Source organism: Hyla sarda, chromosome 3, assembly GCF_029499605.1.
Source record: "Hyla sarda isolate aHylSar1 chromosome 3, aHylSar1.hap1, whole genome shotgun sequence".
Taxonomy (NCBI): domain Eukaryota; kingdom Metazoa; phylum Chordata; class Amphibia; order Anura; family Hylidae; genus Hyla; species Hyla sarda.
This window is the reverse complement of record NC_079191.1, coordinates 207,972,887-207,990,389: the sequence shown is the minus strand read 5'-3', so window position 1 is coordinate 207,990,389 and position 17,503 is coordinate 207,972,887. Positions and strand designations below refer to the sequence as shown.

General features: G+C 42.0%; 1 protein-coding gene across 4 annotated transcripts in view; it reads right to left on the bottom strand.

Moving 5' to 3' along the window:
• Nucleotides 1-16,221, bottom strand: part of LOC130362045 (uncharacterized) — a 207,908-nt gene extending 191,687 nt beyond the window's left edge. For 3 of the 4 annotated variants that reach the window (XM_056565941.1, XM_056565944.1, XM_056565943.1), the window contains exons 1-7: nt 15,849-15,928; nt 15,438-15,687; nt 11,081-11,235; nt 5,147-5,392; nt 4,389-4,540; nt 2,926-3,099; nt 2,549-2,753 (exon numbers count right to left, since the gene is read on the bottom strand). In XM_056565941.1, the coding sequence (XP_056421916.1) occupies nt 2,549-2,753; nt 2,926-3,099; nt 4,389-4,540; nt 5,147-5,392; nt 11,081-11,235; nt 15,438-15,573 (1,068 nt within the window). In that variant the 5' untranslated portion in view covers nt 15,574-15,687; nt 15,849-15,928. Of the gene's footprint in view, nt 1-2,548; nt 2,754-2,925; nt 3,100-4,388; nt 4,541-5,146; nt 5,393-11,080; nt 11,236-15,437; nt 15,688-15,848; nt 15,929-16,203 lie in introns of those variants that run through there. The other variant, XM_056565942.1, reaches the window with a different exon arrangement.
• Between the last annotated feature and the right edge of the window lie 1,282 nt (nt 16,222-17,503).

Below are 17,503 nucleotides of genomic sequence, written 5' to 3'. Positions count from 1 at the left end.
TAAAAACTTAATTCAGGGAACATAAAAAGAAGAAAACAGAAGCTAAGAGAGTAGTGTGGTTAGAGGCCAGATATCTATAGAACAAGTGGGGTTAACAGTTCTCTACTACAGTTCCTCCATTGCTATATAATTTTACACCTGGTATACAGGTTCAGATCTGTTACGCCGAGCGCTCCGGGTCCCCGCTCCTCCCCGGAGCGCTCGCTACACTCTCCTCACTGCAGCGCTCCGGTCAGTTCCACTGACCCGGGGCGCTGCGATACCGCCTCCAGCCGGGATGCGATTCGCGATGCGGGTAGCGCCCGCTCGCGATGCGCACCCCGGCTCCCGTACCTGACTCGCTCTCCGTCAGTCCTGTCCCGGCGCGCGCGGCCCCGCTCCCTAGGGCGCGCGCGCGCCGGGTCTTTGCGATTTAAAGGGCCACTGCGCCGCTGATTGGCGCAGTGGTTCCAATTAGTGTTATCACCTGTGCACTTCCCTATATCACCTCACTTCCCCTTCACTCCCTCGCCGGATCTTGTTGCCATCGTGCCAGTGAAAGCGTTTCCTTGTGTGTTCCTAGCCTGTGTTCCAGACCTCCTGCCGTTGCCCCTGACTACGATCCTTGCTGCCTGCCCCGACCTTCTGCTACGTCCGACCTTGCTTCTGTCTACTCCCTTGTACCGCGCCTATCTTCAGCAGCCAGAGAGGTTGAGCCGTTGCTAGTGGATACGACCTGGTCACTACCGCCGCAGCAAGACCATCCCGCTTTGCGGCGGGCTCTGGTGAAAACCAGTAGTGACTTAGAACCGATCCACTAGCACGGTCCACGCCAATCCCTCTCTGGCACAGAGGATCCACTACCTGCCAGCCGGCATCGTGACAAGATCATCTACATTTTTCTCTATTGTTCATGATCTCCACACACTGGCCCTCATTTATCATTGGAAACCTGACAGTTTTTGTCGGGTTTATTTTTTTTTGGCGCAAAATGTCTGCGACAAGGCGCAGACATCATGCGACAAACTGCGACAAGCCTTTCCTACGAACCTGACTCTGGGATTTTTCAAGCCGAAAAAGGGGCGTTTCCCGACCAAAACCAAGGTTTCCAACTGATTTATTAAGAAACCCAACCAGACATTTAGGGTTTCAGTGTCCTTTTTTTCCCACTGCTTCAAGCAGTGGGAAAAAAAGAACACTAAAACCCTAAAAGTCTGGTCGTTTTCATAATAAATCAGTTGGAAACCTTGGTTTTGTTAGGGAAATGCCCCTTTTTAGGCTTGTAAACTCCCCGATACATGCTCTTATGTCAATAGTCATTATGGATTGTTTTCTAAACTAAAAAAAAATATTAGTTATTTCTTCTGACAGGAAATTTGCTAATAACGCGAGAATTAGAAAGTTGAGACAAAAAAAAAACCTGCCTGTGACAAAAAAAAAACCCGATTGCGACAAAACGTGCGACACAGTAATAAATTGATAGGGAAAAAGATGGTCGGGTTGAAACCAAAAAAAAAAAAACAACCCTACATTTTTGATAAATCAGGGCCACTGTTGTAATAACAGTTCCATACATATATAGTTAAGACAATCACTACTGTGGTAATAGATTTATGCCTGTAAGTAGTCCTATACTTAGGCAGAGTTGACAGGAAGTTAAACAGACATTTAAACATGGTTGTGTACCTTGGTAAGGTTTGCTCTTGATGAAAATAGCTTTTCAGAATGTTACATAATGGGTTGGGTGGGGAAAACAATGGCTTCCTGACCTGCTTTAGTATTTCTAAAACATGTTATAAATATTAGCCTGTTTAATGATAGAAAATGTACAAGGAGGCAATTACAGTACCCACACTCCATGTTTCTGTAATTCATATGTTCATATTAATGAGATAAAAAAATATTTATATAGGTGAAAAGTCTTTAAAAATGTTCTTTTGTTGGCCACATGTGGTTAGTTATTCATATCAAAAATACAATTAAAACAAAAAGATGATACTACTGCCATAATATGACTAGTGTTGCTCGCGAATATTCGCAATTCGAATTTTATTTGCGAATATCGCATATTCGCGAATTCGCGAATATTCGCGAATATAGCGCTATATATTCGTAATTACGAATATTCTTTTTTTTTTTTGTTTTTTTTTTTTCACAGTACACATCACAGTGATCATCCCTCTCTGCTTCCAGCTTATGTGGTGTAAGAAGGCTCTAATACTACTGTGTGAGACTGGTGTGCGAATTTTCGCATATGCGAAAGTTTGCATATGATAATATTCGCATATGCGAAGTTTAGCTAATGTTAATTTTGTATATGCAAATTTTCGCATATGTTAATTTTCGCACACACGAATATTCGCATATGCGGAAATAAAACGAGGTCATTAAAAATATGCGAATATTCGCGAATATGACGAATATTCGTCCATATATTCGCGAATATTCGCGAATTCGAATATGGCCTCTGCCGCTCAACACTAAATATGACCATATGTATTACAATATCAGATTGGAGGGATAGGGCATATCAATTCATTTATACAGTGACAGTATTATCACTTGGCACCTTAGTGAGTAGTAGTCCCAAATATCCATTCCTTGAGAAATGTCGCGTCAGCATCTCCATTTGTTGGATACTGTTGAAGAAAGCTGGTAGGATACTTTTTATAAGGTTTTCCGGATTGTCTTCTGTGTTCAAAGCATCGAAATGGCGACAAAGTGCTTCTAAGTACTTAACACGATCCTTAGCAGCATTCATTGCCTCTGTAATACTGAAGAATACATGGTTACATGATGCATTTTAAATTTAGATCTTCATAGTTAAAATATTATTTCTATGAAGCAGCTAAATCCCAACACTAGTGAACTGTACTTTCCTTGTCACTAAATGATAAAATGTATTTTAAAATTACATATTTTCAATCTTAAAGCAAATGTCCTAACCTGATATCAACTGCTTTCCATTTCTTTAGAAGACGTGACTTTGAAGAAATGATAACACCAATGACAGATTTACACTCTTTTCCTCGTAATTGTTCAGTTATTAAACCCAAAATTTTCTGCCTGTGGTGCCAGCGCTCAAGTTCAGTCAGCGGAGTTGTGGTAATATCTAGCACCCTGGGGGAGAAAAACATATGTATATGTTTAAGTTTCCTCTCAGGACATTATATTGACTCTCTCCCTCCCTATCAGGAACACTCCTACATTTGTTTAGTTTTTGTTAGATTTTTAATTTATGAACTGAAGGAAAAATATAGATTTTTTCTGATTCAATAATAGAAAAGACCTTTATTAACTACTAACCTAGTGTTCACTCAATTTGATGAATGTCAGTAACATTTATGGGAATATTTTAAATAGTTCTGATTTGGGGATATGGCTCTACACAGCTGGTCACCTGTCACCTTTTGAAGACAATGGGGTAGATTTATCAAAACGCTTCTTACATTTTTCCCAGGCCTCTTTAAAGGGGTTATCCATTAATAGAAAGACAGAGAAAATGTATTTCAAAAACAGCTCCACGTCTGTCTCCAGGTTGGGTGTGGTTTAAAAACTTGGCTACATTCACTTCAATGGAACTGAGCTGCAGAACCACAACCAACCGGGAGACAGACAGGGTGTGTTTTTTTTTTAAGAAAGTAGCTCTATTTTTCTATTCCTGGGTAACCCCTTTAAAAATGAAAGAAGCAATCTGATTGGTTGCTATGGGCAACTGTGCCACTCTTCCTCTGCACAGGTTTTGTTAAATCTCCCCAATAGGTGTTGCTTCTTTGCTATATTACTATTAAATGCCCCATAAGAGCATATAAATGTCATACAGGTTGATGAATAATACTTGCTCACGTCATACATTTAAAATATGTTGTACTAAAAAAAAGTTCTTTAAAGGGGTACTCCAGTGAAAAACTTTTTTTTTAAATCAACTGGTGCCAGAAAGTTAAACAGATTTGTAAATTACTTCTATTTAAAAATCTTAATCCTTCCTGTACTTATTAGCTGCTGAATACTACAGCGGAAATTCTTTTCTTTTTGAAACGCAGAGCTGTCTGCTGACATCATGAGCACAGTGCTCTCTGCTGACATCTCTGTCCATTTTAGGAACCATCCAGAAAAGCATATGTTTGCTATGGGGATTTCCTTTTACTCTGGACAGTTCCTAAAATCGACAGAGATGTCAGCAGAGAGCACTGTGCTCATGATGTCAGCAGACAGCTCTGTGTTTCAAACGGAAAAGAATTTCCACTGCAGTATTCAGCAGCTAAAAAGTACAGGAAGGATTATTATTTTTTAATAGAAGTAATTTACAAATCTTTTTAACTTTCTGGCACCAGTTGATTTAAAAAACAAAAGTTTTTCACCAGAGTACCCCTTTAACACTCTACTTCTGTTCCGTGAACAATGTTTACCTTTCATCAATGGCTTCCATTAAAACCTGATCAATGGTTTTCATCCACTCAGAAACAAGAGTTTCATTTTCACTGAGTGTCTCTTGGTCTAGAACAGCAGCTCTCTGCAGTAGAAAGTCAGGACTGACAATATTCTGCGGTCTCTTCAAAATCTGCAAAACATTTTGGAGAACCAGGGAGATTAATAATCAACAAAGTTACAAAAACTTTCAGTTTTTCAGACCAACCTTACTATTTTGTACACAGGAGTAAATATTTTATATAACATATCACTCTGCAAGAATTCCATAAAAATGCATCATATCCTACAAAAACATTATTCCAGATATGTATGGGTAAAAACTGTTTTTGTGCCTTTCTTTTTAGAGACTAAGACCACATAGTCAAACATAAATAGTGCATTTGCTTTGCTCTTTAGGGTATGTTCACGCTATAGAATCCCTTCCGAAAATCTTTGGCGGTGGGACGGCGTGGCCCGGCGCCATCACAATTGGTGGAAATGGAGTATGCACATAAGTCCGTCGAAAGAATGAACAAGAATTCTCCACCGCTGAAATTTCCCAGTGTGAATGGGTCCGCAGAAGACTCATTCACACCAAAGCAAATGTTCACACTGCAGAATTCCGATCGCAATTGTAGAAATTCCATAGGCATTCTCCATAGTGTGAACATACCCTTACTTAGTTCTACAGACAATTTTTCTACAATACAAACTTTCAAGTGGACAATTTCTAAATTTGGTTACTGTCCTTACTTACCGTGATATGGTGTTTTTCCAAATCAGTCATGGTGGTTGCTTCATCAATCGATGAAACATATTTGTCTAGGCCTGAAAGAAAACTAGTAACATTTTCCTGGCTGCAGAGGCCCCAGTCTTTTTGAGCACGCAGAAGTGGGATGTATAATTCATTTATTAAACATCTCAGACTCTCCACTGGGTTTTCCTTTATCTCACCACAGAATATTTCTTTCTCCATCAAACCAGCATCGACATCATGATTTGTCTTCAGAGAAAAGAAGATTAAATTAGCAAAGGCCCTGTTTTCTAAGTGTCATCCACACATCTAAACAAAACTCAACAAAAGTGTGTCACCACAGGATAATAAAATTTCGATTTAGGGAACACATACGGACAAAAATCAGACATTAGATATTAATACTGTGTATTGATAGTCAATTTAAACATAACAACTCTTATGAGCTAACAATCTATGAGGAAATAGGGGTGAACATACCGTATATACTCGAGTATAAGCCGAGTTTTTCAGCACGATTTTTCGTGCTGAAAACACCCCCCTCGGCTTATACTCGAGTGAACTCCCCCACCCGCAGTGGTCTTCAACCTGCGGACCTCCAGAGGTTTCAAAACTACAACTCCCAGCAAGCCCGGGCAGCCATCGGCTGTCCGGGCTTGCTGGGAGTTGTAGTTTTGAAACCTCCGGAGGTCCGCAGGTTGAAGACCACTGCGGCCTTCGACATCATCCAGCCCCCTCTCACCCCCCTTTAGTTCTGTACAGTACTCACCTCCGCTCGGCGCTGGTCCGGTCCTGCAGGGCTGTCCGGAGAGGAGGTGGTACAGTGGTTCCGGGTTGCTATCTTCACCGGGGAGGCCTCTTCTAAGCGCTTCGGGCCCGGCCTCAGAATAGTCACGTTGCCTTGACAACGACGCAGAGGTGTGTTCATTGCCAACGTACTTCTGCGTCATTGTCAAGGCAACGCCTCTATTCCGGGCCGGAAGCGCGGAGAAGAGGCGCCCCCGGTGAAGATAGCAGCCCGGAACCACTATCCCACCGGACCACCTCCTCTCCAGACAGCCCAGCAGGACCGGACCAGGGCCGAGTGGAGGTGAGTACTGTACAGAACTAAAGGGGGTGAGAGGGGGCTGGATGATGTCGAAGGCCGCAGTGGTCTTCAACCTGCGGACCTCCGGAGGTTTCAAAACTACAACTCCCAGCAAGCCCGGACAGCCGATGGCTGCCCGGGCTTGCTGGGAGTTGTAGTTTTGAAACCTCTGGAGGTCCGCAGGTTGAAGACCACTGAGGGCGAATGATGAGAAGAGGATGATGAAGGGGGGGGGGGTGTGGGATGATGACAAGAGGATGATGAAGGGGGGGGTGGGATGATGAAGGGGGGTGGGGATGATGAAGGGGGGTGTGTGGGATGATTACAAGGGAATGATGAAGGGGGGATGTGTGGGATGATGACAAGGGGATGATGAAGGGGGGATGTGTGGGATGATGACAAGAGGATGATGAAGGGGGAGGTGGGATGATGAAGGGGGGTGGGGATGATGAAGGGGGGTGTGTGGGATGATTACAAGGGAATGATGAAGGGGGGATGTGTGGGATGATGACAAGGGGATGATGAAGGGGGATGTGTGGGATGATGACAAGGGGATGATGAAGGGGGGATGTGTGGGATGATGACAAGGGGATGATGAAGGGGGGATGTGTGGGATGATGACAAGGGGATGATGAAGGGGGGATGTGTGGGATGATGACAAGGGGATGATGAGGATGTTAATGACGGGTCTGGATGATGACGGGGGTCTGGATGATGACAGGGGGGGATGATGTATTTCCCACCCTAGGCTTATACTTGAGTCAATAACTTTTCCTGGGATTTTGGGTTGAAATTAGGGGTCTCGGCTTATACTCGGGTCGGCTTATACTCGAGTATATACGGTATGTCAGAAAATACTTAAAGGGGTTATCCAGGAAAAAACTTTTTTTTACATATCAACTGGCTCCAGAAAGTTAAACAGATTTGTAAATTACCTCTACTAAAAAATCTTAATCCTTTCAGTATTTATGAGCTTATGAAGTTAAGGTTGTTCTTTTCTGTCTAAGTGCTCTCTGATGACACGTGTCTCGGGAACCGCCCAGTTTGTAAGAGGTTTGCTATGGGGATTTGCTTCTAAACTGGGCGGTTCCCGATACACGTGTCATCAGAGAGAAATTACACTTACAGAGAGAAAAGAACAACCTTAACTTCAGAAGCTCATAAGTACTGAAAGGATTAAGATTTTTTAATAGAAGTAATTTACAAATCTGTTTAACTTTCTGGAGCCAGTTGAGATATATATATATATATATATATATATATATATATATATATATTTTTTTTTTTTTTTTTTTAAAGTTTTTTCTTGGATAACCCCTTTAATAAAACCCTTCACGACCTCTCAAATTAGTGGCTTACTTTTTCTTCCTTCTCACCTTTTAAGACCCATAATGTTATATTTCCACTGGCAAAGTTATATTAGGGCTTTTTTTTGTGGGAAAAATTTTGCTTTTTATGGGCACACTTTTTTTTTATCATATAATGTATTACGATGCCTGAAAAAAGCTATATGTTGGGCAAAATTTCTTAAAATATATCATTGTGCAATTTTGTGAGGCAATAATTTTTTGGGAGTTCACAATATGGTAAAACTGACATGTGAACTTTATTCTATTGGTAAGCATGATTTCAATAATACCAAACTTGGATAATTCCATTTTACAAATCTGTGCAGTGTTCTGACCCCTATAACTTTTGTGTATTTCCTGCATATTTATAAAATTTCTTTTGGGATATGAATTTGGATTATTATTATTTTTTTTGCGTTCACACCATTGACCGTGCAGGATCAGGAATATAATACATATATAGTTCGGACAATTAGGCATCCAGTAATACCAAATACGTTTATTTTTATTTTTTTACAGTGTTTAATTTGAAAAATGGGAAAAGGGGGTTAAATTATTACTAGAAGGGGATTTTTTTTCTTTTACTTCTTTTTTACACTATTTTAGCCCCCCCTAGGGGCCTATTATATGTCATTATCAGTGGATGGCTTACACAAATCAATGTAATGCTACTGCATTACATTGATTTATTATTGCCACTCAATTGCTAAAGCTTGCCTGAGACAGGCTTTAACAATCGGCCAGGGATTAATTACATAATTAATGACATTAATGATAATCAGTATTGCGTCATTTAACCATTTATATGATGAACATTGGAGCAATCTGCCATTACTTTATCTATCATTACAAGTAGATGTCTGCTACTGTTATGACATGGACCTGACTTGCAGGCCCATGCCATGTTCCCCTCACCTGACCCATAATGTACCAGTATGTCAAGAGTCAGAAACGGGTCAATACAATGATCCAGCAATTTTTTTTTAGAAATGGAGTACATGACATATGAGCAGATAAGCCAGTCACCATCCAGTATCTGTGTATGTACAGGGAAAAAGTGCATGTGAGTGCATGGCATGTAGGGGGCACCACATTGCAGCTGAGCATTTGTCTGTATTGCATGGATTTACAATAAAGAAGAAAAAAAACTGCATCTGCTGGATCCAGTGCATATTTTCTTTAAGAGGTACATTGCTGAATAAAAATGGTGGCATGGTTTAAAAAGTATCTGTCACCAAATAAACTTTTCTAAACTAACTCAGGTTATGTTCCCTAACTACTCCTAACACCCCTTCCACCCTTAAAAAAAAAATTCTGAGCTATAAAAAGCCCTGTACCTCACCTTTCTCATTAAAGAAGAACTGTTGCACAAATCTTTTAACTTTTCCTGTGCCCGGGCTGCAAAAACAAAAAACTTTAACTTACCTTCCTATGTTCCCCCGTTGCGCCGATATCGGCGTCCCGTTCCTCCTCTGCTGCTCGGCTCCCTTCTTCTTAGGCTTGGAACATCACACTGCAGTCAGTGTATCGCCAGCCGCATTGATGTCCCAACTCAGCCGGTGATAAGCTTAGCACAATGTCATGTAAGGAGCCCGGGCCCCGCCTTCTCCCTGCTGCACGGGATCCTTACATGACAGTGCGCTCAGCCTATCACCGGCTGAGTTGGGACATCAATGCGGCTGGCGATACACTGACTGCAGGAAAAGTTAAAAGATTTGTGCCACAGTTCTCCTTTAATGAGTCTCTTTGCAGCTTTCAATCAAGCTCAGTGCAGAGAAGCACTTCCTGAGTTTGGCCTCCTGCCAGGCCGGGAGGAGACCAAACTCACTGCATTAATTGTGGCAGGGGACAGAACAGGGCCACCTAGTGGCCGATTGTTCTAGTACATTTTAAACATGTTTATGTTGATAATTTTAAAACCAAGTGAATGGGAAAGTGTCTGCTAATTACACAAGGAACACTATATTAAAAGTTTTATTTGGTGACAGTTACTCTTTAAGTAGTGGAGACCAATTAAAGGAAAACAGGCTGTTCACCTGCTCTAAACCCAATACACTGGGAGATCAGGAGTAAAATTATATATTACTTGGTTCCTGCAATTCCAAAATATGGCCCCCATTGTTAGAATGCTAATGGCATTTTAGTGTGCAATGGAGGTGGGAGCCGGCTTGCTGAGTTTCCCTGCATTCAACCTGTATGCCATGCTATGCCTGCCCATCTTATGCAGATTATTCTTCATTTTCACATCCCTAGGGATGGGCGAGCATAGCATGGCATACAAGATGGAGGCAGGGTATAACTTACAACACATTCCGGTAAGTTAAACTATTATTCTCTGGGACAGGAGGTTTTTGTTATTTTGTGTATGTCCACAAGGTGGCCTCGTTTTGTACATACGGGTGCCGGATCCGGCTGGGGGAGGGGGAAAACCGGGCACTCCCGTACCCCAGCCGGATCAGCCCGTAACTCCATTTACTTTAAAGAGCTGACCGGAGTCAAACGGTGACTCCGGTCGGCTCAGTTTTGACCCGTATGCGGTTTTGGACTGGACCTAAAACCGTAGTATACTACGGTTTGAGGTCCGGTCAGGAAACCGCATATGGGTCAAAACTGAGCCTACCGGAGTCACCGTTTGACTCCGGTCGGCTACGGGCAGCTCATTAAAGTAAATGGACTTACGGGCTGATCCGGCTGGGGTACGGGAGCGCCCGGTTTTCCCCTCCCCCAGATGGCTCCGGCACCCGCATGTTCAAAACGAGATGTGAATGCAGCCTTACACTAGTGTTTCTCAAACTGGAAGCCTCCAGCTCTTGCTAAACTACAACTCCCAGCATTCACAAACAGCCAAAGGCTGTCCAGGCATGGAGGCATGGAGGCTCCCTGTTTTAGAAACACTGTGCTACACCATAAACATTGTATCTTGAGGTCTCCAGACTCCTACAATACCCATCAAGGTGACTAGTAGATGGCAAGTATCAATAATACTTTAAAGAAGTGGGACATTTTTTTTTTTAATCAACAGATGCCAGAAAGTTATAGAGATTTGTAAATTACTTCTATTTAAAACTCTTAATCCTTCCAGTACTTATCAGCTGTTGTATGCTACAGAGGAAGATGTGTAGTTCCTTCCAGTCTGACCACAGTGCTCTCTGCTGCCACCTATGTCCATGTCAGGAACTGTCCATAATAGGAGCAAATCCCTCTAGCAAACCTATCCTGCTCTAGACAGTTTCTGACATGAACAGAGTTGTCAGCAGAGAGCACTGTGGTTAGACAGAAAAGACATTTAAAAAGAAAAGAACTTCATGTGGAGCATACAGCAGCTGATAAGTACTGGAAGGATTAAGAGTTTTAAATAGAAGTAATTTACAAATCTGTTTAACTTTCTGGCACCAGTTGATTTAAAAAAAAAATTTGTTTTCCACCGGAGTACCCCTTTAAGCACTTAATTTATTGACTTCTATTTCTGACAACTTCCTAATGTTACACCATGTCACTTACCTCAAAACGTAGAAAGTAAAGTAATGTGGTAAAAGTCGTCTTTAAGTGCACACTTTCCAAATTTTGAAGTTCAGATTTGACGTGAAATGTCCAGGTTAATGGATTTGTTTTGTCATTAGCTTCTATTGAAAAAAAGATGGCTTTGTGTCCTCCAGCTGAGTATAAAAAACATATTATCAGACAATAGCATCCAATAGTGAAGAGAGGAAGATGAAGGCAGTGACATTACAAGTTTCTATGGGATCATGTTGGCTTGCCTGATGCATATGGACATACATATGGACAGACATACATATAAGACCCCCAAAAAAGACATATGGGGGAGATTTATTTGACCAGTTGCCAACCCTTTGTTCCTGTTCAACTGTCTAATGGCGGCCAAGTATGCATGCTTATGGTAGAGTTGGAATAAGCAGCTGTTGGTTGAGTGTTTTCATAGATGTATAGCTAGCTTTAAGTTATTATTATTTTCACATAAGGAGCACATTTTTGTGCCAATATTACAAATAAGTGTCCCAGCCTGTTCAAGTGGTTAACCCCATGGTTGGGCCAGGAGAGTAATACGGGTACAAAAATGAGCCCATAATACACTTATGTAAAACTGGCTCTGACAAATCTGACACATGCTGAACAGGGAAGATAAACTTTTACCAATTGTGCATACCTTAAATACTTTACCTACATAGAACCCATATAACCCCTTTCCACCTAGATAAATACTGAGCCTTAGGGTATCGTAACAGCAGTGGTGAAGTGGATCCGCTGAACCTGTGATGATGATGGCGTGGGCTGTGTAACCTGTGAGGATGAGGGAGTGTAGTCTAAGGTTCTGCTGGTTCTCACCAGAGCCCGCTGCAAGGCACGATGGACTTGCAGCAGCAGGCGGCACCCAAGTCGCTACCCCTGATACGACTTGTCCACACAGGCAGCCGAGGTGTAATGTGGCACAGGAAGGCTGGGGCAATTACAAAGTCAGGACAGGCAGAAGGTCAGGGCCAGCGGCACACGTGCAAGGTCAAGAACGTAGCTAGGAGGTCTGGTACACAGTAAGACAATACTCAATCGGGAACGCTTTCTCTTAGACTAGTGAGCACAAAGATCCGTCAGGGAACAGGATGAACGTGAGTGGTTCAATAGGGTCAGTTCCAGAGAAACACCAATCAGTGGTGCACTGGCCCTTTAAATCTCTGAGTGCCCTAGGAGGTGGGTATGCGCGCACTGACCACCAGGCAGGACAGTGGAAGCAAGATGACGGCGGGGCAGGTGAGAGCCGGCGGACTGAGCACTATCACATCGCATCATGCGACGTGCATTGCGGTCCGTGGGGGGAGTAGGGCAGAGAGTGCGCCCACGCCTAGCGGCGCACACGTAACAGGTATGTTCACACTGAGGAATTGCGAATGAATTGAAGAGGAATCATTTTGGTCAGGAAAATGTTGAAATCTGCCATTTTCTGCTTGCCATGGAGTTGAAGTGGAATGGAAAGCAGAATTGCAGAACATAATTTAGCGTTGGAATTCTGCTAGCAGAAATTCCTCAGTCCATTAAAAGGGTACTCTGGTGGAAAACTTTTTTTTTTTTTTTAAATCAATTGGTGCCAGAAAGTTAAACAGATTTGTAAATTACTTCTATTAAAAAATCTTAATCCTTCAAGTACTTATTAGCTGCGGAATACTACAGAGGAAATTATTTTCTTTTTGGAACCCAGTGCTCTCTGCTGACAATGGACAGAGATGTCAGCAGAGAGCACTGTGCTCGAGATTCAGCAGAGAGCTCTGTGTTCCAAAAAGAAAAGAATTTCCTCTATAGTATTAGGCAGCTAATAAGTACCGGAAGGATTAAGATTTTTTAATAGAAGTCGTGTACAAATCTGTTTAACTTTCTGGCACCAGTTGATTTAAAAAGAAAACATTTTACCCCTTTAAAGTCAATGGAACTTTCATTGTTGAATGATTTGGAGCAGAATAAGCAAACGAAATTACTTGAGTAAATTCCTCTCCAAGCCTTCAGTGTGAACATACCCTTAGTTGCTAAAGCAAAATTAGCTATTTTGCCATATTTATTATCTTTATTTAACAGGGGTTTTGCTTTGTAGACATTTTAAATACTCCATTTAATTTGATATGGGGTTTTAATTAAAAAAATATATATATATTAAATAAAAAAGGCTTTCATTTGGTGGTATATATCTCTTGGGTATAATTTTCTATTTTCTTTCAAAACATACAAAAAGTATTTTTAGAAAATTGGTTTGTACTTTAGGCACTTTACAGCAGCAGACCACAGTTTTCAGTCCGGTAACATAACCTGATGCGGTCCAAAAATGAGCTGACCAGAAGCACTAGCTGACTCTGTCGAGCTCATTGAAATGAATGGGGTAGGGCACAGGTCTGGCTGCTGTACCCCTAAATCATGATGTGAATGCAGCCTTACAGGCAAGCTGTTGCTATTTTATGCTCATTTACACTTCAATAATTTGCAACTGTGTGAGGTTTTGAAACATCAGTAGTTGCAGAATGTTAGTTCAGATGGGCACATGGGACAATAAAAACAGCTATCCCTCATTCCGACCATGTTTTTGGCACCTCTACATCTCCTCTGGGGCAGGGGCGGACTGAAAACACTCAGGGCCCCCGGACCAAATAAAGCAAGGGCCCCAGTGGCCCCTGGCCACACCTCTGCCCCATCCCTATTCGGACATCAGCCTGATTGGTGATGTCTGGCATTAGCCGAGGGAGTGGAAGTGGGAGCAGGCACTGTGCATACATGTATGCCTTGTGTCTTTAGGGCTCATTTACACGGACGCATCCGCAGTGTATTTTACGGTGCGGATCCACCAACAATCGACCCTACAGTGCTGCCTCCATCTGTGTCTGCTAATAGCAGCAATCCACCGCTACGAGCAGGCATGCTTTTAGATGCATGTTCGCCGTGCGCATGCTCAGTATACTCGCACATATCGCAGCTGATCTTGGCCTAGCTCAGGGAACAGGAGGAGCAGCTGCGATGTGTGTGAGTATACTGCGCATGCCCACGGCGAACATGCACCTAGAAGCATGCCTGCTCGTAGCGGTGAACAGACACAGATGGAGGCAGCACTGTAGGGTCAATTGCCGGCAGGTCCGCAGCGTAAAATACACTGCGGATCTGTCCATGTGAATAAGCACTTCACACGTACAGGATCTGCTGTATATTTTCTGCAGCTGATTTTGCTACCTATTGAAGCTAATGGGTTGCAAAGTCAGCTGCACAAAATATGCAGCAAAAATATGCAGCAGATCCTGTACATGTGATAAAAATAAAAGTGTTATGGCTTTTAAAACCCAACTAAAACACAAAAAGGTTTAAAACAAATTTATAAAACTGTTTAAAACAACAAGAATGTTATAGATGCATTTGAGCCTGGCCCTATACACTTCAATTGTGAGGGTTTTTTGTCCCAATATTTATTATAAATAGGCCCATATTTATTGGAACTTTGTACAGGAGGTGCAGCATTGTCCACCACAAAGAAGAAGCAAAGTCATTTCAGATTTTGCTGCATGGGCCCCATCACATAGACCCAAGTCCTTATTCTTCAGCTGGGTTTCTACGTTTAGCACATCTCTGTTTGAGAATACAGAACTTACTATTTTTTCTTAGAATTTTTACCCACTAGGTTTTGGAAGTGTTCTGCTTTCATACACAGTGGACGAGCAGCACAAGAAATCTGACGAGTCATTAAAGATTACGGAAGATGGTGACAAAACCATTTTCTATGCATTGATGTACTATGAGAAGACACCGGCTGATACGTGTCCCCAGTGAAACAAGTTGTGCAAGTTCCATAGAGGGACATTTATCAATGTGTCTTTAGAAAGTGCGTTTAAATTTTTTTTAGTTTTGCTCTGATTTTGCTTTGGCTTTAGGTGTAACATATTTTCCATACTATCACAGGGGGTTGATAAATTTGGCGCACATAAGCAAAAAACTATAAATCACTTAAGAACACAACTTTGTATGATTTCTCGTCTTCTTTCTGCGACTTTTTACCCCATTGGACAAAAGATTTGCCCCTTTTTTTAAATGCTCTCCATTTTTGTGAGCCAGGTCTGGGTTGGTGTTGATTTGCGTCAAAAATTGAGGGCCTTGCGACAAACATGCGACTTTTTAAAGAAAAGTTATTTTTTACCAAGTTTCTTTAGCCCACTTAGTAACATGTTGCCCAGAGTTTCCTCCTGACCCCCATATTATGCACAGGTCCTTGTCTCAGGCTGGCAGAGTATGTGAAGTATTACACTGCCGTTAACTCTTTCCTCACAGCGATAGTCATGCCAGTCTCCCCTCAGGTAACCTCCCCACTGCACAGTGTACTGACCTTGCAGAAACCTGTTGACCAGCTGGAGGTTGGCAGCTTCCAGTATAAAGGCTTCCAAGGCGGCAGAGCTTTCCTCGCCGCCATTGTCCAGTGCCTGCTGCACTTTGCCTGCTATCCACCAGTGTCTCTCATCCATTTCTCACTATTTAATAAAGCAGATATTACAGTGCCAGCCAGCCTAGCATGTGGAGAGCTGCACCTTGTGAAGCTGTTGTCATGGCCAGCAGTAAACAGTCCACACAATTAACTCCTGAGGGGAGAAACAAAAATAAACAATGGCCCTTTTGTTTGTATCTCTTCACTATAGCTGTTTGCTATGCCCTGAGAACACAGACAAGTGTGGCAGCTTCATGTTTACTGCCCACCTCACGCTGCGGTTGGGGCTCAGATGACCTCAGCTTTTCCCCTTACCTGAATAAAATAAAGCAGTGTGGTGAACTTCACAGATATGGAGGGAGGTGCAAGTTGAAGGACATAGGTCCCAATACTTGTACATCACAGCACACTCCAGATTACTTTGCTGAATAGGTTCACGTTTATTCATAGATAACAGCATCCGACAGAGAATCTGGCGGAGTGATCAGAATGATATAAGGCGGCAAATCAACATTTTCCATTACTTGTCTATGTCAGCGATTACTCTGCGTACCACAACCAAACCATGCACATTACTGTGCATTTACCAGCGATTTACATGTAAATGTAGCCATTTTGTCAGCTGCCTTTCATATGTTTATGACTTATACTGCTCCTATATGCTATGTACCTCATATATTTGGTATACAGGTATGCATCCTAAGTAGTCTTTTGAGTACCTCAGCTTCAGACACGCTGACTGGTTACAAAAATGTTTTCCTCCATTACCAATTCTCTGGGTTTATGTTACATTTACTGTATATATATATATATATATATATATATATATATATATATATATATATGATATATAAGCCATTTTCCTCTATACAATGGGGGGAAGTTATCAAAACCTGTGTAAAGGAAAGTGCACCAGATGTCCATAGCAACGTATCAGATCGCTTCTTTCATTTTGAAAAAAGCCTCTGAAAAATAAAAGAAATTATCTGATTGGTTGCTATGGGCAACTGCACCACTTTTCCTCTGCACAGGTTTTAATAATTCTCCCCCAATGTACATATATCGTGTTCCTCAATTGACCCTTAGGGGGAGATTTATCAAAACCTGTCCAAAGGAAAAGTTGCTGAGTTGCCCATAGCAACCAATCAGATCGCTTCTTTAATTTTTGAAAAGGCCTCTGAAAAATCAAAGAAGCGATCTGATTGGTTGCCATGGGCAACTCAGCAACTTCTCCTCTGGACAGGTTTCAATAAACCTCCCCCTTATTGTTTGTTTTATTGCAGCGACAGTGAACAATGCCTAGAAGAACAGGATGCCGACATATACTGTGGCGAACAGCAGCGGATTTCCTTTTTTTTTTAATGTCCGGAACTGAGTCACCTCCATTTGGGCAGCATTCTGCTTGTATACCCTATTTTAAGGAGACTCAATAGCACAGCAGACCGCGCTACTGAATTGGGTTTAAAGGAATACTATGGCGCTTTTTTATTATTAATCCCCTTTGCCTGGGCAGCAAAATGAAACAAAACAAACTTTAACTCACCTTCCTACATTTTCTCAGCATTGTTAAAGGGGTACTCTGGGGGGGAAAAACGTTTTCAAATGAATTAGTGCCAGAACGTTATACAGATTTGCTAATTACTTTCATTTGATGGAAGTTGATGTTTGCCCTGGAGGACGTTGTGTTGTTCTTTCAAATCTGACCACTGTCCTCTCTACTGCCACCTATGTCTGTATCAGGAACTGTCCAGAGCAGGAGAGGTTTGCTTTGAGTGTTTGCTCCAGTTTCTGACACGTACAGAGGTGCCAGCAGAGAGCACTGTGGTCAGACTAGAATGAACTACACAACTTTCTGTGGATCATACAGCAGCTGATAAGGATCTAGAAGGATTAAGATTTTTAAATAGAAGTAATTTACAAATATGTAAAACTTTCTGACACCAGTTGATTTTACATTTTTGTTTCCTCTG